At 41.1% G+C, this 26,265-nt stretch overlaps 1 protein-coding gene across 3 annotated transcripts in view; it reads right to left on the bottom strand.

The window, feature by feature from the left end:
- ANTXR2 (ANTXR cell adhesion molecule 2) overlaps positions 1-26,265 on the bottom strand; it is a 158,064-nt gene that overhangs the window by 118,399 nt on the left and 13,400 nt on the right. For 2 of the 3 annotated variants that reach the window (XM_042466790.1, XM_042466788.1), the window contains exons 4-7: positions 20,668-20,749; positions 19,919-20,026; positions 19,748-19,816; positions 16,812-16,892 (exon numbers count right to left, since the gene is read on the bottom strand). In XM_042466790.1, coding sequence (XP_042322724.1) covers positions 16,812-16,892; positions 19,748-19,816; positions 19,919-20,026; positions 20,668-20,749 — 340 coding nt within the window. The remainder of the gene's footprint in view (positions 1-16,811; positions 16,893-19,747; positions 19,817-19,918; positions 20,027-20,667; positions 20,750-26,265) is intronic. The other variant, XM_042466789.1, reaches the window with a different exon arrangement.

Genomic DNA, 26,265 nt, shown 5'->3' with positions numbered 1-26,265 from the left:
ATTTGATTTCGCTTAGCCTTAGCATGCAGTTCAAAAGATTTTGGCAGCTACTACTACCATAAATCATAACTCTCCTGGCATCTGTTCCTCCCACGAAACAGCACACAGGGTTCAGGATTCTGGGCAGGCCTTCAAAACAGCTGGATCTCTTTTTCCAACCAAGTACAAGTATCAGTTTTCAGATGAGTTTAATCCCATGAAAACTAGACATGCAATATTGCAATTGTTTGCTCATTTATAAAGATAGGGATTATTATGACATATTGTTAGATCTTTAATCCAAGGCATACGTGGAATCCTCAAAACACCACTACCTTAAAAAGCCATAGGACTTGTGAGATTTTGACTAAATCTAGAAAACTAGAGGGAATGAATTTCTACCATTCAAGAGGAACTGTGCCACACTGATGGTTCAATCCCTCCACAACGTCTAGTTAACACTCACAGTTTGGCATTTTAAATTTCATCTCCAATTTTGTTGTTACAGATATTAACATATTACTGTGTACCTCTTCTTTAAATAAATTCAGAAGCCACCAAGATTTGGACAAAGCTCTGAGCAATTCTTTGGACCACAGCTACTCTGCTTCCCTTTCTCAATTAGTCAAGATTTCTTTGCATAATAACTTTCCAGACTAACCCAGCTATGTTTTTGAATTCTATGTGACACGTAATAATTCAAATATAGAGCTGCATTTGTAAATGCAGCTCATCTCAGTATGTAGAGATTAGGAAGTAACTGGATCCATCCTGCACTCATTTTGCACCAGGCTGCATTTGATAGAGATAGAGGATTCAGAAAAGAAAAACAAACAAAAGCAAAGCAGGTCTCATAAGCCTAACGTCTGCCCATATCTTTTGCTTAGACCTATTATTTCCTATATCTGTTACCCAGATCTCATTGCCACTACCTTCTAGAGTTTGAAATTGTTACTGGTTCAGACTACAAATCGCAGAATTCCCCAACTGGCTGGAGATTCTGGGAGATGTAATCCACGAAGTCAATGTTTCCGAGCTCTGCTGAATTCTACTACTACACTATGTACAAATCCTGTTTGATCCTTTAAACAGATATTGGATAGGCATCTTTCAGGACTGCTTTAGTTATGAATTTCTGCATGGCAGGAAGTTGGCCCTTGTAGTCCCTTCCAACTCTAGAATTCTATGATTCTAAGATAAATCTTAACTGTTAAATGCACTAGAAGGAAGCCAAGCCCAGCCACTCAGCTATTTCTTTCTTTCTTGCAACTTGCTGCTACAATTACCCTGCACAACTGGGTGTCAATAAAGCAAAACAAAACCACATGCACACACTATTACGTTAATAGTTTTATCACTATGCACAGTTATTCAAAGATTGGCAAACTCATAAGGAGAAAGAGAGAGAGAGGGGCCCCATAATATAATTATGCAGATGTTTAGATTCCTCCCCTCATCCCCCGCTACTTGGTTACTATGAATACAAACATTATGCAAAATTTCACTGGGTACTAATGGGATACACATAGCTGGCAACAGCACTGAATAATATGACGAATAATGGTTCAGCACACCACACTATGAGAAATAATACATTTCTGATTAGAATGATTCAGATATTATCATTTGTTTCAGTTTGCAGATCTAACCCAACATTATCCCAAAACGATTGGAAAAGGTCACAGTGACAAGAACAAATGATCCAGCAAATGGTTGTATGTTGTAATTCTGTGGAACTAAGTGGCCTGCTATGTTTCTGGAAGCTCAACCTGGACAGAAAACCTTCTGGGAACCATATACAAGCTGCTAAAAACTGCCCTGCATTCTTCAGCAGAAGTGCATCACAAAAGTGCAGTCACATCTTGGGAAAATTACTGTTTTGTACTACAACTCAACTCCAAGAATCCCATAGTGACCAAAACTGGCTGGGTGACTACAGGAACTGCACTCCCCCCTCCCCAAATAACTTTTCTAAGCTCTGAGCAGAATCTATAAAGAAACAAAGTGCGTGTATAATATATCTCTAATTAAAACAAAACAAAACAAAAGACCATGCAACAAAGTGTTGCAGTGCATCTTCACCTAACAGAGATGCTTCTGTTTGGAATCACAGTCAGCAACCCAGTCAAGTCCTTCCCTAAGAGAGTCCCATCCTACCTGACACCTCTTTTTTTTTCATTTCCAGTTGATATTCAGTTTTCTGTGCCAACTTGGCACTCTCCTATCTCATCAGGTTTTCTGTTCTCAGGTTTTTCCCATCTCTTGAAACTTCAGGATTCCCTCAAGCAAGGTGAAACCTTCCTCTCATTTCTTAGTGGGCCTGTTTTGGCTCCAATCCTCCTGGCACACTGTATTGACTATCACAAGGAGGAATGGACACAAAACTATAGTACACAGAAGCACTACTATTGCCCAAACGTCACTTTAATTCCTAAAGCCAGCTCATCTGTTTACTTACTCACCTACTTACTTCATATATATGCTGCCTTTTTCCAGGCGGCTTCCAGAAATGACAAATTAAAAATGTTTACAATGAAATTTTTAAAAGAATTTAAAATCCCACATTAAACACTATAAAATGGCCTGGACTCAAAAGCCTACAATTTTAAAACAAATAAAACACACATCTAAATAAAATCATTCCCTGCTTAACCATTAAAAGCTTGCTTAAACAAAAAGATATTTGTCTGCCTGCAAAAGGAAAGCCTAGCCTACTGTGGAAGGGAGGCCATCTCTCATGTCCTCACCAAGCAAGCCTGTGATGGTAGCGGGACCAAAAAAAACCCAGCCTTCCCCTGAAGATCTTAGTGTTTTTGCAGGTTTGTATGGGAAGATACAATCTAGACCATCTTGTTAGACTTTTGAAACATGTGAAAGGCTCTATATTCTCCACATCTCTGCTATGGTCTCCATGCAGTATGTTGCACAGGGACATAAGAAAGACAGCAACTGAAGGTAAAATTCCCAAGAGTCTGTAGTTGTCCCTAACACTAATAGTTAGCCTAATCGTTCTTGGCAAATATTTTTTTTCTTTCTATTAATGTTTCTAGCCATCATTCTGCTAGGAGTGTTGTTTGTATTGTGTCAACTGGCTTGTGCCTCACCCTAGGGACCAAAATGGGAAGATAACCCATATATTCCATTGCACTCTTCTTTTGCCATCAACTGCAAGTTTTAAGACTGCTTGATCTGTCAGCCACAACACCATTCTAAGGTGAAAATGTTAGATTTGTTGAATCCCAGCTCCCCTTATACTTGGTATGCAGAAAGCATGTCTAAGTTGCTAAATACCTCAGTGGGACAACTAAATGATTTATAGAAGTGATGGATCACAAAACAAGAATAGGTTCGAGGGAAAATGCCTCTTACTCATGTAAAATGAGACAAGAGGGACACACACACACACACACACAGACCACCAGATGACATCCTCATGGTGTTTTTTTCTCAATCCCAACAGGGATGATACTTTGTCTGGAAAATACCAGAGTCCCAATGTTAGCTCATAGCACCGTTCTATTACTCCCATACTCCACTAACAGCTTGAATCATGTCAGCAAAAGAGGGGAGGGTGTATGCCATTTTCACAAGTTACTTTTTGGACTACAACTCACAGAAGCCCAAACCAACATGCTGCTGGCCAGATGGCTGGGGACTTTGTGAGCTGCAGTCCAAAAAAAGAAAAAAAGACAACTTTCCCCAACTCTGATTTGGGTTCATTTCAAAACAAGGACTACAGCATGGTCTCAGTGGCACCCAGAATAAACTGAGATGCTGAAAAGACAGAAAAAAAGGAAGCAGCCAAGATCTGCACATTCTGTGGGATCTTTTTTTTATTTCTGTGAAACATCTGTAGTCTCAGAGGAGGTCAATATAATTACAGCTAGTTCCTGAGGTTACGTCAATATATCACACTAATGAAGTGGAACAACCGAGAGCTACGAAGAGGGACAAGTCCCACCCAATTATTTGCCTAACAGGGAAAGCAATCCAAAAGTCAAGAGTCACACCAGGCCTATGCAAGGACACCAGAAACATCACACAATTAAGATTACCAGCAGGAATTGTCTTCTCTAAACCAGGCTCGCACTTTTCTTGTTCAAGCCAGACTTTTTAGAGAGCAAATCCTTTAACCACACCACTCTCCTTCCACTAGCTTTTCAATTCTCCTGGGGTCCAGCCTTGCCTTTATCCAGTTTCAGCCCACATGTAATCCTAACAACTTCCACAGCCTGGAAAAGTTCCCCTTTTTGTCCTACAACCTTCACATTCCCCAACAACGAATTTTCTGGGAGTTCTAGTCCTAAAAATGGAGTTTCCAAGTTCTATAATTCCTCCTTTGTCCCATGTGATGAGTGTGGCAGCCCAACATCTGTTTTCTGTATCAATGTACAACTTAGGGTTACAATTTGTCCATCTCTGAGCTCAAACAACTGTTAGATAACAGCCTGGTTGTTACATGTCTGGGTAGCTAAAGTGGCCTATACATTTGAACTTCTGCAGATTCCTCTCCTTGATTCACATGGGCTTCACCTTCTGATACCACCTATGATATCACAATTTGTGAAATCAATAACTGACCACACAATGTATTAAATAAAGCCAATCACTGCAACATCGCTGTTAGCTCCATTTGTGTCCTTGCCATGAGACAGAACACAAAGACAGATTCTTTACCTATTATGGATTACTGCTGTACCAAAAAGGCTTGTGTATCAGAAAAAAGAAACATTATGGATAGGATTTAGTCATACATTTGCGAAATCAAAACTGCACATCCAAATTAACTTCACTTGTTCTTGCTTCTATTTTAATACAATGAGTTTTTAAGAAGAAACCCTGCTCCCAAAGTCTCATCCTCTCCCTCCAAAAGAGGAAGTGTGTTTTCAAAAAGGAAGAGGTGAAAATGAATTAGTAACAGGAAGTTGTTTTGCAAAAAATGTGCAAAGCAAAGCTTTGTGACTTTCCGTGCTGTAACATCTTTAATCGCTGGTATTTCTGTACAGGATAATAAAGGACCTATAATGAGCAGGAAAATTAAGTGACTTATTTTCCACCTGCCCATTTAATAACCATGTCCTACTTGGTTTGCTCCAACACAGTGAAGGGATAAACTGGCCATAATTTGTCTGGTTGAAGAGTAATGAAACAGAAGTAATGTGGTCACAGCTTTGGGCACCACCACATTACGACAGCAGCTTAATTATGTTTTTATAAAATACAATTTTCCAACAGAGAATGTAGATAGATGTTACAGACAGCCAAAATAAAGCTGCTTCGAGTCACAGTAGAGATATGGTGTTTCAATGGTGCATGCGTCCTAAGAGTCCAGAAGTCACACCAAAGCCACACTCCAGCCCTAAGGGCTGGAGTGTGGCTTTAGTGTGGCTTCTGGACTCTTAGGACGCATGCACCATTGAAACACCATATCTCTACTGTGACTCGAAGCAGCTTTATTTTGGCTGTCTGTAACAGGCCACAGGCAGACATTTATGCCAGTTATAAGTCTATCTAGCCCATATCAAAGAAATTATAGATTTGTGGGGTCTGTTGAAATTTGATTTTTGCAGGACTGGATCCCAGTGGGAAAGTTGGGAGGCCTTCACAGAAGTTGAAATGGGAACCAAGTGATGACATATCCTATCAGGACTGATTCCATGACAATAAGCTATGAATGTGAGGATTTGAGCAACAAGTGCTATAGGACCTTGACCAAGAAAAGGAGAGGAACGGAGGGACACTACACAGTGAATTCACTACTGAAATAGTGGTCTACTACTACTACTGAAAGGGGACTAAAACAGAGGGGGAGAATCTTGGGCCCTCCTTGCGTTATGGACTACAACTCACAACCCCTTTTCATAGGCCATGCTGGCTGGACTTGATGGGATCGGTAGCCAAAATGATCTGGAGGGTCTATGTTCCCTCATCCCTGAGCTAGCGCCGACATAGCTACATTTATTAAGCTCAGAAGGCAAATGGACTCAGTATTTGCTCAGTGGCACTCTGATAGAGATACCAGGGCCAATCCCTGGAAGACCCTAGCTTGAATTAATCCTCGGAAGAGGTCACAGTGAAGTGGTAACAAACAGGAGTGAAATAAGGAGCAGAGAAGAGAGGCTAAGAATTCCTGCTCTACAGCAAAGCTTGAGAAAGTTATTGGATAGAGACATCTTGTAGCACCTTTGAAACTAACTGAAAGAAAGAACTTGGCAGTATAAGCTTTCATAGACTTTAGCTGCCAACTTCTTTCTCTCAGTTAGTCTCAAAGGTGCTACAAGATCTCTCTACATTCTGATTCTACAGACTAACACGGCTATATCTTTGAAAGTTATCGGGGCTTTTTAATGACACCCCTGGAATCACCCTGTTAGTATGGCCTTTGGGAGATTCTGAGAGCTGTTTTCCAACAAGTTAACTTCCTCAAGCTCTGCTCCAAAGTGAGGTTTTGTTAAGAGATCTTACTATATCAGTTATGTAATGTAACCGATAGTAGTTCAGGGGTATCTGACAAGTCAAATCTACATCACAAGGCATACATGAAGACACACACACACAGGGCAGGAAAAGCAGAGGGAGAGAGAACCTGGAACCTGATCAGTTAAGTTGCTCCTTCCTGCTTATCTCTCTGTGCACCAGAAGATTATAGGAGTTGTAATATGTCACAGGATGTCAAATTAAGCCCTGTACAATGCTGAAGGGTAGGAATGGAGAAATATTCCATTTCCAGGCCATTGAGTCACTTTAACAGCTCAACTCGGCAATTCCTGGCCTGTCCCCCACCCCCAGTGCAACTCTCTGCTCCTTCCCCATCTCAGCTGCATGAGCAGAAACCTCTTAACATGTTCGTTCTAAATCGCACAGCAAGTGCAGCTCAAGCGTTAGGCTATCCATGTGGATTAAAGACCAGAGTGACATAATCAGAATAATTCTCCTTGGTGCTCACTTAGTGCCTCCTTTTCTTTTCTTTCTGCTGCTTATGATTTAAGCATTTAATGGCTTGGTTCCTGGCTACCCCAGTACCCAAACTGCAACCATATTTTTTTCTCCTTCATGAAATGTTCCAATTAAGGAGAAGGTCCATAATTAATAATCAGATGCTACTTACAAATGGATTTTGTTTCTCACAGAAAAACAAAAACAAAAAAATCCAGGCAAAGACAAGGTGTGTGTCTTTCTCATGCCCTCTTGCCAAAATCTGTATTTTCTGCTTAGTTGCATTTGGAGCAGGTGACTAGAGAGAAGAACAGGGGAAGACGGGCAGGAGTTTCAGCATGAAGTGTCATATGGAAGAGGCCTCCTGCTAGCTGCTCACCTCTATAACTCCTAAGGTAGGCTAGGTGACATGGTGACATCTACCTCAACTTTTCCTGGCCTTTCTATCCACTGCTCAGAAAAGAGAGCTGAACCTTTAACCACATATATAAGCACCAAACAACAATGAATTCACATTCCTTTACTCCTCTCCCATCTTACAGACGGAGTTGGAGAGTCCACCACCCACTGAGGCAGTCCATTCCACCTCCAAATATCTCTTACAGTGAAGAAATTCTTCCTAATGTTTAGGTGGAATCTCTTTCCTTGTGATTTGAATTCATGTTCTAGTCTCTGGAACAGCATAAAAGAATGTTGCTCTATCTTCTACATAATATGCCTTCAGATACAGTATTTAAAGGTGGCTATATCAGTCTTCTCTTCTCCAGGCAAAATGTAAACATGTATGATTACCACAACCATGCCAAGTTTTAGGCTATTATTATTATTATTATTATTACCATTATCATTTCTTACCTGCCTCTCCCCATGGATCAAGGCAGGGAACAGCAACAATTAACAAACAACATCAGTTAAAAGACATCAATTAAAACACACATAAATTTACAAGGACAAATAAGATGTATACATATTAAAACAATCCACATTTAAAATTCACAATTTAAAAGTCATCTGGATAAGCCTGTTGGAAGAGATTGGTCTTTAATGCACTTTTAAATACAGACACCGTATACAGCCATCAACTCTCTTCCAGCAGGTCATTCCATAGTCTTTATTTGACTGACTGATTTACATTCCATCTTTCATCTAATACTGGGACTCACAAGCAAGGTCCCACATCACAATCACCATGTGGGTGTCATTCTTCTGGCATTGCCATCTACACTGAAGCATGATGTATGCAAACTCATGACAGGGGTGCGTCTAACAGTTCTAAAGTGCCTGTCACACAACCCATGGGCCACATGCTCTCCCCACCTGAAGCTTCTATAGCTACACCACAATCCACAGGAGCAACAAATGCAATTTCACTTAAAGCCAAAGACTTCTGGAAACAATTTTGCTTAGAAACAAGATGCACATTCACATGACTTATTTTAAAGTGAAACTAGAGTAAAGATCTAGAGCCCCTCGTCAACAGTATTTATTTAGAAGTATATACACCAAAGAGAAGAAGGCAAGACTTGCCAAGGTTACAGTGCATTCAACACCTTGGCTAACCTAAGCCTAAGAAATTCCCTATTGCAAAGCTTCTTGACATGCACATAGGTAAACACGTCACACATTTTGTAGAAAATGTTTGGCTTTTCCCAGTTGTGTTCAAGAGGAAATAGCAGTCCAGGACATTAATCCCAGTTCTTCCCCCATTCAGAAATAAATCCAACTAAAATTTCATCTCTGAAGGACAAGAATTTCTAAATAAAACAAAAAACATTGCAAAACATGTGCAAAGCAGCCAGCCAGTGTAAGTTACATTTGCTCCTATTCACAATAAACAAACAAACAAACAAATAAATATGCACAGCTACATTTTTTAAAGAACAAATTGCTTGCTTGCTTCCTTCCTTTGTCCAAGCAGCCCAGAGAAGCCTACATGGTTTCTTTACCACTGTTTAGTACTTTCAATCAACCAGTAAGTTAGGCCAGTTGCTAATAGTTAGTGTTGAATTGGAATTTGTAAGCTCTAGGTTGTTGTCCCTGCTGAGCCATGGAATTCACTAAGTGATTATGGGCTAGTTATCCTGTCTGAGCCTGCTCTACCTTATAGGGTTGTTGGAATGATAAAGTGGGGATGAGGAGAAGCACGAATGATCTCACTGGAGCAAAAGTGGGACATATGTAGTAAATAATATCAAACAAATAAATCTCACAAGGTTTGTGGCAGAACATGGATTTGGACCACACTCATCCAAGGGGCTAAGTTCAGTCCTCCACTTCACCCAACTGGGTGAGATCATTCCAATGAAGCCTAAACATGGAAATTAATTAATAACCACTGTATCTCATTCTCCTACTGAAAGGATAGGTCAGAAAGTGGCCATAAGTCCTAAACACAGTAGAGCTGTGTGGATGAGAGAATGCTGTAAAGTTGCTACTGATTTCAAAACAGTTAGGTTAAACATGTACTGTACAGTACAAAACCGTCTGAGCCATGCTCCAAAACATCTTGACGTATTCTGCTACTACTACAGCCAGGACATAAAGCATGGGTAAAACAAACATAGTTTGTGCTTGTTCCTTATTGGTAAGAGTTTATTTGCATGTCATAGTCTTCTGTTGTTCAATTGCTACAGCTGCATGTCTTTGTAAGAATTCTATATAAAGTTAGGTTAATTACTTGTTCAGTGTGAAACCCACAGAGTTTACCTGGCACTGTCTCATTAAATAAAACCCAATTTATGTACCTTAAGGAGTTAAAAAAATCTTTCACAACTTTATCCTCACAACTATGGCGTGAGGTAGGGTAAGCACATGGCACGTTATAAGCATACTTCTCTTCAGGCTTTAGGCTGCCCACCACTGCTCAAAAGGGTCAGTTTATCAGAACAGAATTTAGCAATTCAACTCAAACAGCCTTTTTGCAAGGAATTAATATCTGCACTGAAATACTATTATGTGGAGGAGAGGAAGGAAAACATATCCACTCATGAGCCCTGCATTTTTACACTGGCAGAGCATTTATTTTATATTGCCAGAACACTTACTCATGAATCCATACTTCCAGATAATGATCAGCCACACTAGATCAGTAAACCATTACTGATTGGATAACTTAAGTCGCCTTCAGCATTTCTTCTTGCGCCATTCAGCTTTCTACTCAGATTATTTATTCTGACAAGTCAGTGTTCATTTAAATTCTTTGTAAAGTTGGGAAACGTTAACAGTACCAGAAAAGCTTGCAAAAGTTCACTGGCAGAGTTGTAGCAGCAGAGGATTATACATCCATTTTATACACTGTTCAACTATTTCATATAATTATTCTTTTTCAGCAGCCAGATCTTGACTTCTCTGCAGGTCTCCTTTATCTTTTGACAACTGGATGGCTGCTGACATGAGTTTTTCAAGAGACTGGTGGTGAAGGTTGGGTGTGTGTGTGTAATGGATATATTGTTAAAGTGCTTTTTAATTGAATGGTGATTTAATATTATAATTTCTTTAATTGTGATTTCACAATATACCTATACAATAATGTTTGAGATTTTTTTAAACATAAATACGTATTTTTATCTGTGTACAGTGGATCCTGGGGTTTGGTTCCAAGATCCCCCATGGATAACAAAACCCGTGGATGCTCAAGTCCCATTAAATATAATGACATAGCAAAATGGTGTCCCTTATAAAAAATGGAAAATCAAGGTTTGTTATTTGAAATTTATACTTTTTTAAAATATTTTCAAACTGTGGATGCTTGAATCTGTGTATAAAAAATCCGTGTATAAGAAGGGCCGACTGTACTTGTTTTAATCTTGTTTTGAACTGCCTTGAATTTTAGTTCTGCAAGGAAGATGAGATACAATATAAGATAAATGAATGAATAAATGCAGAGCTTGGAGGAGTTACTGTTTTAGACTACAACTCCCCAAATCCCCAAATAGCCTGGCTAGTGGCTGAAGGATTCTTGGAGCTGCCCAAAATCTAAGATTTCCAAGTTCTGTGCAAAATGCTGTTCTATCTACCATGAGGTAATCTCTATTAGAACTAACATGAAGGAAGAGTGGAACTGGATATTCAGTAGAATCACAGAATCAAGAGACCATAAAAGCCACCTAGTGCAGCCCCCTGCCATGCAGGAATACACAATCAAAGTAGCCAATTTTAGAACCAATGTGGTGCCATGGAGACCAGGGTTTGAATAGGCACTCAGCCATGGAACCCCTCAGTGAGCTAAGGCAAGTCACACTCACTCATGTATGTTTAAAGGGAAATAGTGGCAAACCCTGAATAAATCTTGACAAGAAAGGGTTGAAAGCACACAAGAAGTACATCTCATTTGAACCTGTAAGGTACATTGGCAACTTTTATACACGTGAGCACATTTTCAGAATTTCAAATCATTGCAACACTTTAAGATTCATTCAGCAAGTCATAAGTGGAGGACAAGGATCTGTTACTTCATTTCTAAAAACTTACTGGGCCATTTGAGCTCAAAAGCAAGACAATACCATTCCAAGAAAATTCTAATCAAACAAAAGCACTGCTACTAACAGCTTGGTCAGCATACTCATATTACTTTTCTTGAGAAAAGGCATGGGACACTTTGGGGAAAAGATTAACTAGATGACTCAGTCCACTAGGTAGCACTATAAGTGGAACCAGGATGCTGGCCCAACTGCACATGGAGACAGCCTATATCCATGGGGCACGTGTTCATAAAATCCCACATACACTGGCCAAATTCAAGCTGTTGGCTTCCAGATCTTCATCAAGGTATGCAGCCATACGATTTTGGCTTACGGACATACAGTACAATGTGATTTCATTCACCCTGGCTATCACTGTGTGAACAGCCCAAGAAGGTAAATAATAGATGAGATGACAGTTCTGTTTTGTCCTATCTTGACTCAGGACTCTTAAAGAATGCAGCTCCAAAGCTCTGGCACTTTACATGAAGGACAGGCTCATCTGATGTAAGTGGAGCCACATCAAACTATGGCTGCATCTGTTCTGCAGAAATAATCCAAGTTAACACCCTTTAACTGTCATGGCTCAATGCTATGGAATTCTGGAAATTGCAGTTTGTTGTGGCACCAGAAGTTCTATATCAGAGAAGGCTAAATGTCTCACAAAACTACAGTTCCCAGAGTTCCACAGCATTGAACCATGGCAATTAAAGTGGTGGCAAGCCAGATAATTTCTGCAGTGCAGATGCAGCCTATGTGGCACCTGTCAGGACCTTAGACAGATCACTCTGTCTGGTGTTGATTAAAATTTCACCCAAAAAGAGTTCTTCCAGTAACAGCAGTGTGGACTTGTTGAGCATAGGTAGGACCTATGTGGGCCTGCAAGTGCTGCTCAACTGTAACTCCCAGTATTCCTCAATATTTTCTGAGGGGCTTCACAGTTTCCACTTGTGCTTTAAACACAGCCAGATAGCCAGGATCTGGTTTTTAATTCCACCAGTTGTGAGGACTGCATCAGGGAGGTATACCCCAAGCTTGATAAAGTCACAAACTCTGGTCACAAAAGTCCTGGAGAAGAGGATGATTGCCCCCAAGTGATAATGTCTCTTTTCCCATCTTGAATCATCCTTAGAGGAAGAGAACACGTAAGAGTGCACATATAAAGATGGACTGGAACTTTCATTTATCATTTGAGCTAGGCAAAAAAAAAAATCTTCATGCTAACATGCATTTCTGAAAAATAGAAATTGCTGTGAGAATGTGAGGGAACATCACAGAAATTGGACTGAGGTTGTTGAGGTTAACCTCACCAAATGTTTGCAGGAATACACTCCTAGGCATTAAGATCTCACCATCAACAGACATTGATGATGATGCAGGCCTAATATCATACCACCAGCTCTGGGATAGTTGCCCCCAGCAAGCAAGGCAATGTAAAACAAAATCTGTCCAACCAAACTTGATCTGTGCTCCAAAAATGACTATCGCTTTCCCCATGGGTATCAAGCATCCAGTGGACATCAGATATCTTGTGAGAGGCCAGGCAGAATAGGTTAACCAATTATCTCAAGACAAGGCAATGCACATATTCATGTGTTTGTTTATAAAGGGTCCAATAACACTTCATTAAAAAGAGACAACATTCAATAACCACTAACAAACATCATTTTTTAATTTACAGGATTTACCTAATATACCACTTTAATGTATCTTTTTACCCACCTCTACCCAAGACTGTAATTTTGACAACAATAACAACTCTGTGAGTCCTGAGGCCTAAATACCCTAAAGGTACCAGATTGTCAGAATGCGAGACCAGAACCCTGGACAATCAACCAGTCAGCTTGATTAGGAATCAACATCACTTTATTGATAGTTACAGAATCAGCAATTCCACACCATTAAGCTTCTTAGCTGAGACTGACCCCTCCCAGCAAAAGCAATAGCTAAATCCCCAATGCTAGTCTACTCCTCCCCCAGCCAAAAGCCCGTGCAGGAAAAATCCCCACCTCTTTCTCACCATTACTCATCCCCCATCATTCCCCTCTCAGCTTATATCCTCCTATACTAAAGATTGTATTCCAAGCCGCTGAAGGAAAGGAAACACAGATCCTATCTGATCCTGGAAGCTAAGTATAGCCAACTCTGGTTAATATTTGGATGGGTAATCACCAATGAATATCAGGTGTCATAGACTATAGTTCAGAGGAAGGAACTGGCAAAACCATCTCTGCATATTCCTTGCCTAAGCAAACCCTATGAAATTCATGAGGTCACCATAAGTAGACAGGCAACTTGAAGGCACATACACACGAGGGGAGTCCCTACTATTGTGCCCCATGCTAAAGATAGGGATACTGAGGCTTAGGGAGAGAAAGAGAGAGTAAGAGAGAGAATGGCTTCCCCTCAGTGCATTCACAGCAGAAGACACATGCAGACTGAGACCCCACAATCAGTACACTGCACCAAGTACAGCAACAACTACTGACTCATATTTGGGTCTAACAAGCATTTATTTTTCATGGACAGGCTGGATGATCAGGTGTGAACTGTCAGAGATATCTCTTTAAAGTAAACCGTACTGAGCAGGAATCCCCATTGGCTAGCAAAAGCAAACTACCTTATACAGAATACAGCAAAGCTGGGGAACCTGTGGCTCTCCAGATGTTACAGGATTGCAGACCCCCACCAGGACTAGAAAGCACACCCAACTAGTGAGGGATTCTGGGTGATTCCCCACTTCTCTGTTCCTGAAATGTATATTAAGTACATTGATAACTTGTTCCCTTTGCTTCCGTTTATATGCATTGCAGAATTCTGTTTTTGTTAGGACAAATCTAATACACAAACATGTAACATTCAGATCTTCAATGATCTCATCACAGATATTGTTTAAGGAAAGGAACATTCAATATTCCAACACAAAGAACCTTAAAACATTTGTTGAACTTCTCATTTCTTGGCCTAAGTTTTTTTATCAAGCCAAAAAAGTAGAGCCTAACCTTTAATTTCAAGAATTAAACACTGACAACACCATTACCCCTCCAAATTAGACTACCCATAACAAACCACATTATGCAAAACTCTTCATATGGAAATTCCATCTCCCTTCATATTTACACTTAACATTACAAGTTATCTCAAATTCTTATTGAATTAATTCCCCTCCTCTCCCCTTCCCCATATCCTTCAGCTTGCATTTGATCAAATGCACATTCATTTTGACCATGCTGTCAGCCCACTGGAAGTGTGGAACAGTTCCAAGAAGTAGTACCACACGATGAGTACAGTTTTTCCAACTGAAAAACAAGACCTTTTAGTGAAGACTGATGTGATTCAATATAAACTGAAAGCATAGTAAGAAGTACACAATCAGTTCCTTGCACAGCTTTGCCCTGCAGCAAATCTCAGCAGCATGACATGAGAAACCCCTTCTTTCTCACTCTTGACTTGAGCAAGCATAAATTCCCTTAACACATCAGGAGTCAGTACTTGAAAGGATTCCACCTGCGGGTTTAACATGGATCTCAGCAGGAATTGTTACCCCTGCAGCTATACTGGACAACATACAGCTGTATGCATCATGTGGCCCCATGACTTTGTTTTTTTTTGCAGGCTTCAGCCCAATTGCAAATCTTGGCATTGCCCTGTTAGAGAGGGGGAATAGCAAAATAGCAATAGCAGCTACATTCCTTTACCACTTCATACTGAACTAAACATTCTATAAGCAGTTTACAACGTGTACACTAATTGCCCCCAACAAGCTGGGCACTCATTTTAGCAAACTCAGAAGGATGCCAGGCTGAGTTGACCTTGGAGCCCCTGGCTGGAATCAAATTCACAACCTTGTGGCTGTGAGTGAGTGGCTGCATTACTAGCATTTAACCAGGGCTCTCTAGCAAAATGTGCTTTGCCCCACTCCCCGATCTTGGAAGTCTCTAGGCGCAATGATTTTGCATGTTTACAAAAACTCAAATCCTCAACATCAAAGCCATAAATAGGCTTCTGTGTATGTTTTGCATTTATTTACTTTGTCTATTTTCAGTCCTAGCAAAGCTCACAGAGCAGCGTGGATGAAGTGCAGCCTTTGGGCCACATGCAGCCTTTGGACCTAGCATATGTAGCCCAGGAGCATCAGTATGGAGGTGTATGGGGGGGAGGTTTCGGGTCAGATCAAGTGACACCTTAATCGGGGACTAACACTACTGCTTCCCAAACATCTGCCTTTTGGCAGAAAAGGGCTGCAGCATTCACCTGCATCCCTTTAAAGTGCTGAAAGGATAGTGTAAGTAGGGCAAGGCTCAGTGGGAGGAGAAAGGAGAGACCCCAGGTTTTTAAAAATTGAATTAAAATATATATTTTTTAATTTTTTATTCTTTTTATCTTACCAAATTTTTATTTTAGAGACATGAAACTATGTATATGTAAATACATTTAGGTTGGGTGTATGATATTGTAATTTAAATGTATAATTTTAATTTTTCTAGTTGTTTACGCCATTACATTCAGTGGTATACACGAACTACAATTTATGAGTAACATTAGTACAAGAAAGATTACTGAGGATTCTGTATGGTGTGGTATGGGAGGAAGTCAATGGGTGGTGATACCCTGAGTTACAGCACCCTGTAACGCCAACCCTAGTGATGCCACTGATGTAGCCCACAAACTCCTCCCAACAGTCTACCAAAACCCTCTGAATCCTCCCCCCCCCCCCACACACACACACTATTACTATTTCCACTGTGATTTTTGGAGAAAAATTGCCCAAAAGTCCTACCTTAAGCCCTCCGAAATGCATAAAAAACAATCCACCCTCCTCTGCCCCACAAAGGATCCACTCATCCCCAAAAATGCTTCTTTTCCTTCTGTTTCCCTTTCAAAATGATAATAGGAAACAAGTGATGTGATGTCACTTCCAGTCACCATTTCAAAAAGAAACCAAGGGAAAAGAAAATATATTTTTGTGGGTTTTTCAGGCTATGTGGCCATGTTCTATGAACATGGCCACATAGCCTGAAAAACCCACAAAAAAACTATGGATGCCGACCATGAAAGCCTTCGACTTCACATTGATAAGAAGATATCTTGGGACATTTGGTGGGGGGAGCTGGAAGGAAGGCTAAAGGATGGAAAATTGGACCCTGATCCCCATGTTAGTTGTGCACCCGTTCCATAAGAAAATCATGGAGGCCAAAACCCTAACCCTTAAAAATTACCCATCCCTACCGTAGAGGCCTGACTACCCTTGTAAGCACTTTTAGCCCACCTAACATGCAACAGTACATTCTTTAGGAATGAAACCCTCTGGCTACAGAAAGCCTTGGCAGCTTGTCATCAGCATAAAAAGGGAAGCCACAGAAGTAGAAATAAAGGAACAAACAAACAAACTCAGAGCTTGAAAGTTCAGTATGTTGTGCTTTCCAGAATACTTACAGAATTAATTATCCCTCGAAGAGCCTTGAATCCTTCCTTGACTGGGAAAACTTGCTCACTTGAATCAGCTATACTTTCAAGCTAGGGAAGTAAACAAACACATCTGGCAAAGCAATACAGAATATCCAACTAATCTTGGTGCATTTACACACAGAGAGAGAGAGAGAGAGAGAGTCCACCTACTGCAGGGATCAGAATTTGCAAGTTATTTTTTTTTTTTTTGGACTACAATCCCAGAAACCTCCCACCCACCAGCCAACAGAGGTCCAGTACATACTGCAGACATCATCTAGTTTAAGACCGCTTTTACTGACCTGGCTCAGAGATAGGATATCCTGGGAATTGTAGTTTATTTTGGTAGAATAGCTCTCTGACAAAGAAGGCTAAACATCTCACAAAACTACATTCCCAGAATTCCATGGCACTGAAGCAGAGCAGTCTGAAGCTAGATTGTTTCTGCAGTGTGTTTTGGTTTGGACCACAAACATTGGAAAAATCCAGGAGTGGCAGTCCAAAAAAGGAACTTTTTCTGAGTTCTGACAGGATTTCAGAGCAAAGAAATGTACAACATAAAACCACACAAGCAGATAGAGCCTCGCTTTCTACCATCATTGTAGCTGTTTTCACAGCACACCAGGCTGTTCAGAAACAGCATAAGCACCACTGAAGTGGTGTTTCCTACTTCCTAACCAAATAATTTTTCTGTATTCATGTCCTATTAGAATCCCACCTACATAGACAGAGAAGGAGGGAGTGCTTTACTTGAGGCTCTAGGAAGCTGCTAGAGCCAAAAGTTAAAAAAGACAATATTCGATTAGGAGTGCTTCTCAATTATTTTCTGTCATGCCCCCCTAGGAAGAAGAAAACATTTCGCGCCCCCCGCGCGACTGTAAATAGTATCATTTGTCTATAAAATTGTTATAAGTACACCTCTGCATAACAGAGCCTCGCGCCCCCCTTTACGAAGCATCGCGCCCCCCCCGGGGGGCCCGGCCCACTATTTGAGAAAGGCTGGCTAGGTTGACCTAATCTGACTCACTTTAGGGGAGATTCAAGCATAGGACACACATCACACTGAATGCAATGCATAGCAGGCAGTGATGTCACACTTTTAATTAATTTAATTAATTACCAGCATGGAGGAGGCTGATTCTTAAAAGGAAAGAAGAGAAAAAGGAGGGGAGGTTTATGTTCTTACTCCTCCACAACCCAAATTGACATAAATCACTGTACATCAATGAAAATTTTTCCTAAACTTCTTAGCTTTAGATGGGTGTGGGGGATGATTTCATTCTGGCCATGGGTGGCAAGTGAAGAAATAAAAACCTCCCTTCCTCATATAGTGCATTCTCAGTTTGAAAGAAAGAAACAGCTTTTTCCCCATCCTGCCAACAATTACATAAAAGAGAAAAACAAAGATGTAACAAAGGTTGCAAAGCTCTGAGCTGACAGAATGGTTTAACCACTTCATTCTGCAGCTGAAACCTCATGTGGTACAAACTGACCACAGCAAGAAACAGGTTGTTGTAGAAGTGAGGAAGGAAAAGTGCAGCCTGTGGACAAAATGCAACCTCTGAACCCGACCTCAAAGCCACCTGGCAGTCCACCAAAGCTCCCTCCCACTTTTTATTCAATGTGATTTTGATTTTCCACCTGAAAACCAATAGTGACCACAGGCAGATCAGCAGTGTTCTTCTGCACAAGTAAAAGCCCTCAAATCCTAAAAACGCCACATATGTGCAGAATCCCCCTGCAAAAAATGTTTTAAAAGGCCTTCTGGGAGTCAGTTTTCAAGCAGAACTGAAACCAGAAGTGACAAAATGTTACTATGTGCCTCTATATGCTGTTATGCCCCGTAAAGGAGGAAATTGACCCCATTCTCCATGCAGTTTCCCACCCCATCCTAGAACTTTATTCTCTCTGAAGGGCAGAAGGGTTATTGTTTGCAGTGGGGTGCTTCTTTATTACTTTTAGTCTGATGAGCATCCAAGTTGCACCAGAAAGGATAACCTCTACATGTAGCCCAAAATGGGACATGCAGGTCTGTTGCTCAAAATTTGATACCTCATTCCATTGTGATTGTCAGGTGTGGGCAACTCTCTGGAGACCAATTTTTCACTCTCAGACCCCTTACAGGCAGCATTCCCCCCCCCCCCACACACACACACACACACACAGACATCAAGCCCAAATACCTCAATTTTCCTCTGCTGTTCCTCTCAAAATGGTAACTGAAAGTGACATCACATCATTTGAGGTACAAGGTTCTGTGATAGTTGTGGTGATGATGGGGGTGGGTTAACTTCACAGGTTTTTATGCATTTCAGGGATTTTCTGTATGATTTGAGGGGCAGTTATACCAAAGCTTTTTAAAACTGGGCAGTTGGAAGACTAGTGGAAGAATTCATGGGCCAAAAATCCAAGCCCTAAATACCACAAGCAGTCCATGGGTCACATTTTGCACACCCCAGAGTATGTACAGAACAGAGTGTGGAGACATTATTTTGGAGACTGAGGGGCTGTGCAGACTGGTGATAAAGGCTGGACTGGGGGCAGAGCCAGGGCATGGTGTCCACAGGATGCAAACTTCAACTCCACACCCAAGGTGGCTGCATGCCACATGCCACACCACACGGGAGGCAGTGTCATGGCACTCCTCTGGCGCTGGGTCTAGATTATGCAGTGCTAAAGAAGCGCTGAAAAGCCTTGATGCCAGCAGCTATAGTGCCCTTTCCAAGCAAAGAAAGGCAAGATTGGGGCTGCGGCATGCAATTGCCGCAGCCCCAATCTGGCACTGAGAGAGTCGACTGCAGGCCGCCCCTTAGGGGCGGTGTGTACAAACACTGAGAGTTCTAGAAGCCACTACCTATAACTAACAGCAATTGCCAATTGCTGATATTGTACAATATAAATACCCACAGAAGGATTCCTCTTACCTGTTCTTGGTTAAAATTGAGAACACCAACGCAGTAGACTCTTGCTCCCAGACTTCTGGCTATATCTGCCTATAGAGAAAGTAAAAAAAAAAATGTATGCAACTGTTGGATTATAAGAGATAAGTGCAACAGTAAACATAATGGGGGCCATGGTCACAATTCAGCACTTACTTGTTTTTCAGAATACTGCGGTATGAAGCCTTCCAACTTCCCATCTGTTAGAGCAATGATGATGCTATTTGACCTTGAGCCTCCTGCTGCCTCAATTTGTTTATTTGCCTGAAAAACCAAGAAAATGTTCTACCACAATTGTCTTGGCAAGGGGGCACAGCATGGAAAAGTTACTTATTTGGAATAGAACTGCCCAAATTCCCAAGCAAGGTTATTCTGGGAGCTATTCTCCAGAAAATAACTTCTAAACTCTAGACCATAGAGAAGGAAAACAGGGGAGAAATACTCCAAATACGAGAACTACAGGTTGAGTCTCCCTTATCCAAAACACTCAGGATGAAAAGTGTTTGGATTTTGGATTTTTTTCTGACTGTGGAATACTGTACTTGCATTTACATAATGAGATATCTTGGAGAATGGACCCAAGTTTAAGCATGAAATTGATTTATGTTTCAAATGCCACTTATACTCAAAGTGGTTGTTTTTCATTTTTGCTATGAGGCAAAAGCAGGAAGCCTCTGAACTGATTCTTAACCATGATAGGAACATGAAAATTTAACCCTTTGCTCCCACCACAGTTTCACTTGTGATTAGTTCTCTGACACCTGCTTCTCTTTTCTAAAAGGAAAAAAAGTCACCAAAGAACAAAAACAAATCGTGTCACAACTTAACCAAGAGAGTGAGGTACCTTGGACAGTAACACATTCTGCAGCTGGTTTAATAAAAACAGGGTGGGGGAACAAACATACTTCTTTTATTCCTTCATGCATGTATGTTTCACCTCCTGGCTTTACTTTACGTAATTCTTCCAGGCCTCTTTCAATTTCTCCCCTGAGAACAAGAAAGCAAAGCAAAAGTGACTAAACAGACTGAAAAACAGCAATGTTTCATTTGTACACTATTTGGAGTTCTGAGAAACATAGGCCCGGGACAGATGGTCCTGAAGCACCATGCCGCCGCCGATTCTAGGGTTAGGAACCATGCACCAACCGCACAGTCCTTAATCCTAGTACGGCACAGTGGCGGCATCATGCTGGCATCCTGACCACACAGGCGACACCATCTTAGTGTAAGTGATGTGCAGCATATACACATTGCAATGCATTGCTTACGTCATGAGTGTGCCATTCGTAACGTCTGCCCAGTAACCGAAAAAAGAACCCAGTTTTTCTGGGTTCTTTTTACTCTGGAAGGTCACTGCTCGGTTTGCCAGCTATGGCGTCCCTCCAAAGGGAAACAGGCTGCCGCCAGCCCACCCTTTTGAGGCAGCCTGTCCCGGACCATAGAATCTTAGGTGATTATCACATGGAGGCTTACCATCACTAAAATGTGGATAAATCATCCAAAAACACAACAGTGTGATCACCAGTCACACTTGTTTCCCATAATTATATCGTCAGGGAGGCATCCCATTGCTCTCTTGTCATCAAAGCTTTCTCCTAGCAGCCATTTTTCCATTAATGGGAACTTCTGTTATTGGAGAAATGTTTGCTGCGTGAACGCTTTGATGACAGGAAAGCAGTGGGATGCCTTCCTGACAATTTAATCACGGGAAACAAATGCAACTGGCATTCAGACCATTGCAGTTTTTGGATGATTTAGCCATGTTTTAGCGTCGGTAAGCCTCCGTATGATAATCTCCATAGAGTTTGGAAAAGGTCATCAAGTCCAGTCCCCTGACATGTGGAATGACACAATCAAAGCACTCTCAGCTGATGGCCATCCAACCTCTGTTTAAAAACTCCAAAGAAGGAAAGACCAGCACACCTTGAGGCAGTGTATTCCACTATTGGAACAGCTCTTATTGTCAGATATGTAGGTAGAATCTCTTTTCCTGTTGGCTCTATATCCTAGGGTTTGGAGCAGCAGAAAACAAGCTTGATCCATGCTCAACATGAGACCCCTTCAAATATTTAAAAATGGCTATCATGTCACCCCTTAACCTTCTCTTCTCCAACCTAAACATACCCATCTCCATAAGCTGCTTCTCACAGAGCATGGTTTCTGGACCCTTCACTGTTTTGGTTGCTCTCCTCTGGATATGTTTCAGCTTGTTAATACCCTTCTTGGACTGTGGTCCCCAGAACTGGACACCATGTTCCAGGTGAGGTCTGGCCAAAGCTGAATAGAGTGGTACTATTCCTAGACACTACACTCCTATTGATGGATCATATTGGCTTTTAAAGCTAAGGCATCAGACTGGAATGTCCATCAGTCTTTCATTGGCCTGAGTGTTACCTCCACCTGAACAACTCAGAATTCTGCTTTGTTGGATGTATCTGATTCCTAATATATCCTCCTCCTGCCCTTTTCCCATGTACTGGGGAGATTTAGATTGGCCTCCACAGCCCAAATAAACCACTGAAAAGTGGCTTTTCCACCATTCTTAGTGGTGGCTTCCATGTCAATGGGGAAATGAACGCACTCTCAATTTTCTTAGCACTCTGAATTGCTGAATCTCGTCCATTTGGGATAAACCACAGAGTCAATTTACCACTAAGATGGGGGGGGGGGGGGATATGGTTTAAAAAAATTAAAAAAAATATTTTAAATGTAATTTCCAATATCAAGAAACCCTAATAAGAATTTTCAGTTTGAGATTTATTCTGTGCAAAATTTGTGCATAGTTCGACTTCACATTGTGCATGGTTACTTTCTTTAGAAAACAGTATTTTCTCCATACGAAACAAGTGTTTTGTTTCTGCACCGCAAACAGTATTTTATACATAAATATTATTTTCTGTACAGAAAATACTGCTTTATATGCAGAAAATGCTGCAATTGAGGCTTTTTTGTACAAACTTGCACAAAGGGTGGGTTTGCATTGAAAGCAACATTTTCAGCACCTGAAGCACCTGTTTTGGCAAAGATTTCTATGGGAAAAGATTATTTTATATGAACAAAATGCTGTCATTGGGGATTCATTCTATACAAAATTTGCATGTGATTATTTGGCATAGAAAACAGCTTTTTCTGCACAGAAAATAACATTTCTGCATAGAAATATTATTTTCTGGATAGCAAATGCTCTTTTCTGAGCAAAACAACCATGTGTGAATCTGCACTCATTAAGTCCCAAAATATAAATAGAGTTCAAAAACTGTGTGGAATTGAAGAATTACATCCCTATTCCTCATTCCATTGACCTCAATGCCACCAGCCACTATTGTGCCAAACAGAAATCTCTCCTCCAGCCATGAATGTGTTCATCACATAGATAGATGGGAAACCATTATATAAAATGGCCCTACAAATCCAGACCATGAAATTCTAAATATACTTCCCACAAACTGGGGGAAGGGATATTTGATACAAAAGAATACTTTTCAAAAATGTATAGTTTTCACTTTTATTGCCAGCACAAAACATTTTGTTCTGAAACGTCTATATTTTTCATCTGCCACAACTAACCCCCCCCAAACCTGCCACCATCCCCAACCAATTTAAAAGGTAAACTAGAAAAGCTTGCATAAAGCAATTTATATCCATACTGGCAGTCCGGGTTTCAACGGAAGACATGCTGTGCACTATAGATGGCAGCTGAGCAAGTTACGTAAAGTCAGTGCAATCTGTTTAATCCAAAATATTTTACACTCGGCATCTATTGAAAACAACTTGAAACTGATTATGTATGAATGCAGATTACAAAGCAGACACTTTGTGCTTGCCAGGAATGAGTGGCAGCATGTCCACAGGCTCCGCCAGTTCTACTGCCAAGAAACAAACAACAAATCGAGTTCCAGTTTTCTGAAACAGATTTCGCGGTGCAAAAAATAGCTCTCGTACAATCAGTTCAGTTTTATTTATCCAGCATATAAGCGAGACCTCCCAGCAATCTCTGACACCTACAGACCAATTTCAACTGATGGTCCCAATGAATAGGAAGGAAGGAGTGAGGAGAAAAGAATTCACTGTGCAGCAAAAGAGGGCAGGTTACCATCTGCCCACTAATATTCTCTAACATGACAAAATAGAGAATGGAAGGCTTTGGCCCAAGTGAGGTGGAAGAAGCGGGAAGGGGAGACACTCAACATCAAAGCCTACACAACCTCAATGAGTGGGGTTTCATCACCAACCCAGCAACACAAAAGATCCTCCCATGTGATCAGTTTTTTCTTTAGTCTTGCAGTTGCTTCTTGTCTACTAATTGAAAAAACAATTTCTGCACTGGCTTTTCAGCTTGATCCTAAAATGGGTTCTTATGGGTTCTAAGAATCTGAGTGTATTTCTGCTTTGTGAGTTTTAGCATTGTTGCTGTTAACTGCCTTCAAGTCAACTTTGAGTTATGGTGAGCCCATGAACTGGAATTCTCCAAGTCACCCTATCCTCAGGTCTTGTAGATTCTTGACCATGTCTTCTCTGATTGAATCTACCAATCTGATATGTGGTCTTCCTATTTTCTTATTGCTCTCAACTTTACCAAACATTATTGTCTTTTCTAATGAGTCCATTCTTCTCATGATATGGCCAAAATATGACAATCTCAGTTTAGTCATCCTTGGCTCTAGAGAGAGTTTGGGCCTGATTTTCTCTACAACCCATACAGTGGTCTCTTTACCAACATACATCTCAAATGAGTTGATTCTTTTTTCCTAACAGCCTTTTTCACTGTCCAGCTCTCACAACTATATGGGAAATAGGAAAAACAATGGCATGGACCATCCTAACTTTAATATTCAGTGATACAACTTTACACTTCTGAATCTTGTCTAATTCTATATGGTAAATATGATGGCATGGACCATCCTAACTTTATTATTCAGTGATATAATTTTACACTTCTAAATCTTGTCTAATTCCTTCATAGCTGCCATTCCAAGTCCTAGTCTTCTGGTTTCTTGTCTCCACTCTGGTTGGTGACTGAGCCCAAGTTTGGAAAATCTTTAAATATTTCAATGACTTCATCATCTACTTGAAAATTATGCAGGTTGTGGTTATAATTTTTGTTTTCTTAACATTCAGCTGTAAACCTGTCTTTGCACTTTCTTCCTTGACTTTCTTCAATGATCTTTCCAAATTGCTGATATTTTCTGCTAGCAGTATGGTCTCATCTGCATATCTTAGATTGTTGGTGTTCCTTCTTCCAATTTTGATGCCTCCTTCTTCTCAGTCTAATCCTCAAGGTGGGAGGAAATGTAGAGGATTAGTGTCTGCTTAATTAGTGAACATTGTCTGCTGGGAAACCCCTGACTCTAGTTGAAATCCTCAAACTCCTGGACAACTTCAACAGGAAATAAGAAACCCTTAAAGTGAACAAAGTTTGGCTACTAGTCCTGAAAAACAGCAAAATTAAGGCTCAGCAAATGCAAATAAGAAACCACCCATAATTACATAATGTTCTAGAATAAAAATCGACAGGTCTCTATGCCTTTGAAGATATGTCTGAAAAAGCACAGACCATGGAGAATACCGCACTGCGTTCTTAGAACATTCTGAGAACCCAATGAGAATGGAACACATTTAAGAATACCGCACGTCTGACTAAAAAATTGATGTACAGCGCTGTGTAAACTTACAGCGCTTTATAAATAAAGGTTAATAATAATAATAATGTCTGTGTTCCAATCAGGTTCTCAGAATGTTCTAAATGTGTTCTACAGTGTTCCAGGAGGGGATGGATTAAATGTGTTCCCAGCGAGCTGTAACGTGATGAGAACGTTCCAACAGAGGTCTGTGTGGTATTCTTATCTGTTCTCAAATCCGTTCTCTCATTCCTCTGTCTCCTGATTGGCTGAAAGAATGACAGGCAGGGAGGCAGGCAGGCAGGCAGGCAGGCAAGGGACTGCAGTGAGGGAAGGTTTGTGTGTGTGTGTGTGTGTGTGTGAGAGAGAGAGAGAGAGGGGGGGGGAAGAAGGAAAAGTTGGGACATGGGAGAGAAGAGGAAAGGAGGGAAAGAGAGAGAAAGAGAGAGGGAAAGAGGGGACCAGGGCAGAGAGCAAGAGGGAGAGGGTCTGGCTGCTTCAGCGGGGAGCCTCTTGTGTCATGTCCAGCAGGGCTCTTATACTGGCAGCCTGCAGGAGGTAGGGATGGCAGGGATGTACAGGACCTTCTCCTCCTTCCCTCAAAGAGGGAACCCACAAAAGCTCCTCTGTTTGGAGCACCACACAAAAGCAACCAAACTTCCAGAATTCCATAGCAAAGAGCCAGACCCTCTCCCTCTTGCTCTCTGCCCTGGTCCCTTCTTTCCCTCTCTCTTTCTCTCTCTTTCCCTCCTTTCCTCCTGTCCTCTTCTCTCCTGTCCCAAACTTCCTTCCCTTCCCTCCCTCCTTCTTTCCCCCCCCACACACACACCCTCCTCACTGCAGTCGCCTCGGCCTGCCCTCCTGCTCCTGCTCATTCTTTCAGCC

Source organism: Sceloporus undulatus, chromosome 5, assembly GCF_019175285.1.
Source record: "Sceloporus undulatus isolate JIND9_A2432 ecotype Alabama chromosome 5, SceUnd_v1.1, whole genome shotgun sequence".
NCBI classification, from domain to species: domain Eukaryota; kingdom Metazoa; phylum Chordata; class Lepidosauria; order Squamata; family Phrynosomatidae; genus Sceloporus; species Sceloporus undulatus.
The sequence above is the reverse complement of the archived record's forward strand: the minus strand, read 5'-3'. Positions and strand labels throughout refer to the sequence as shown.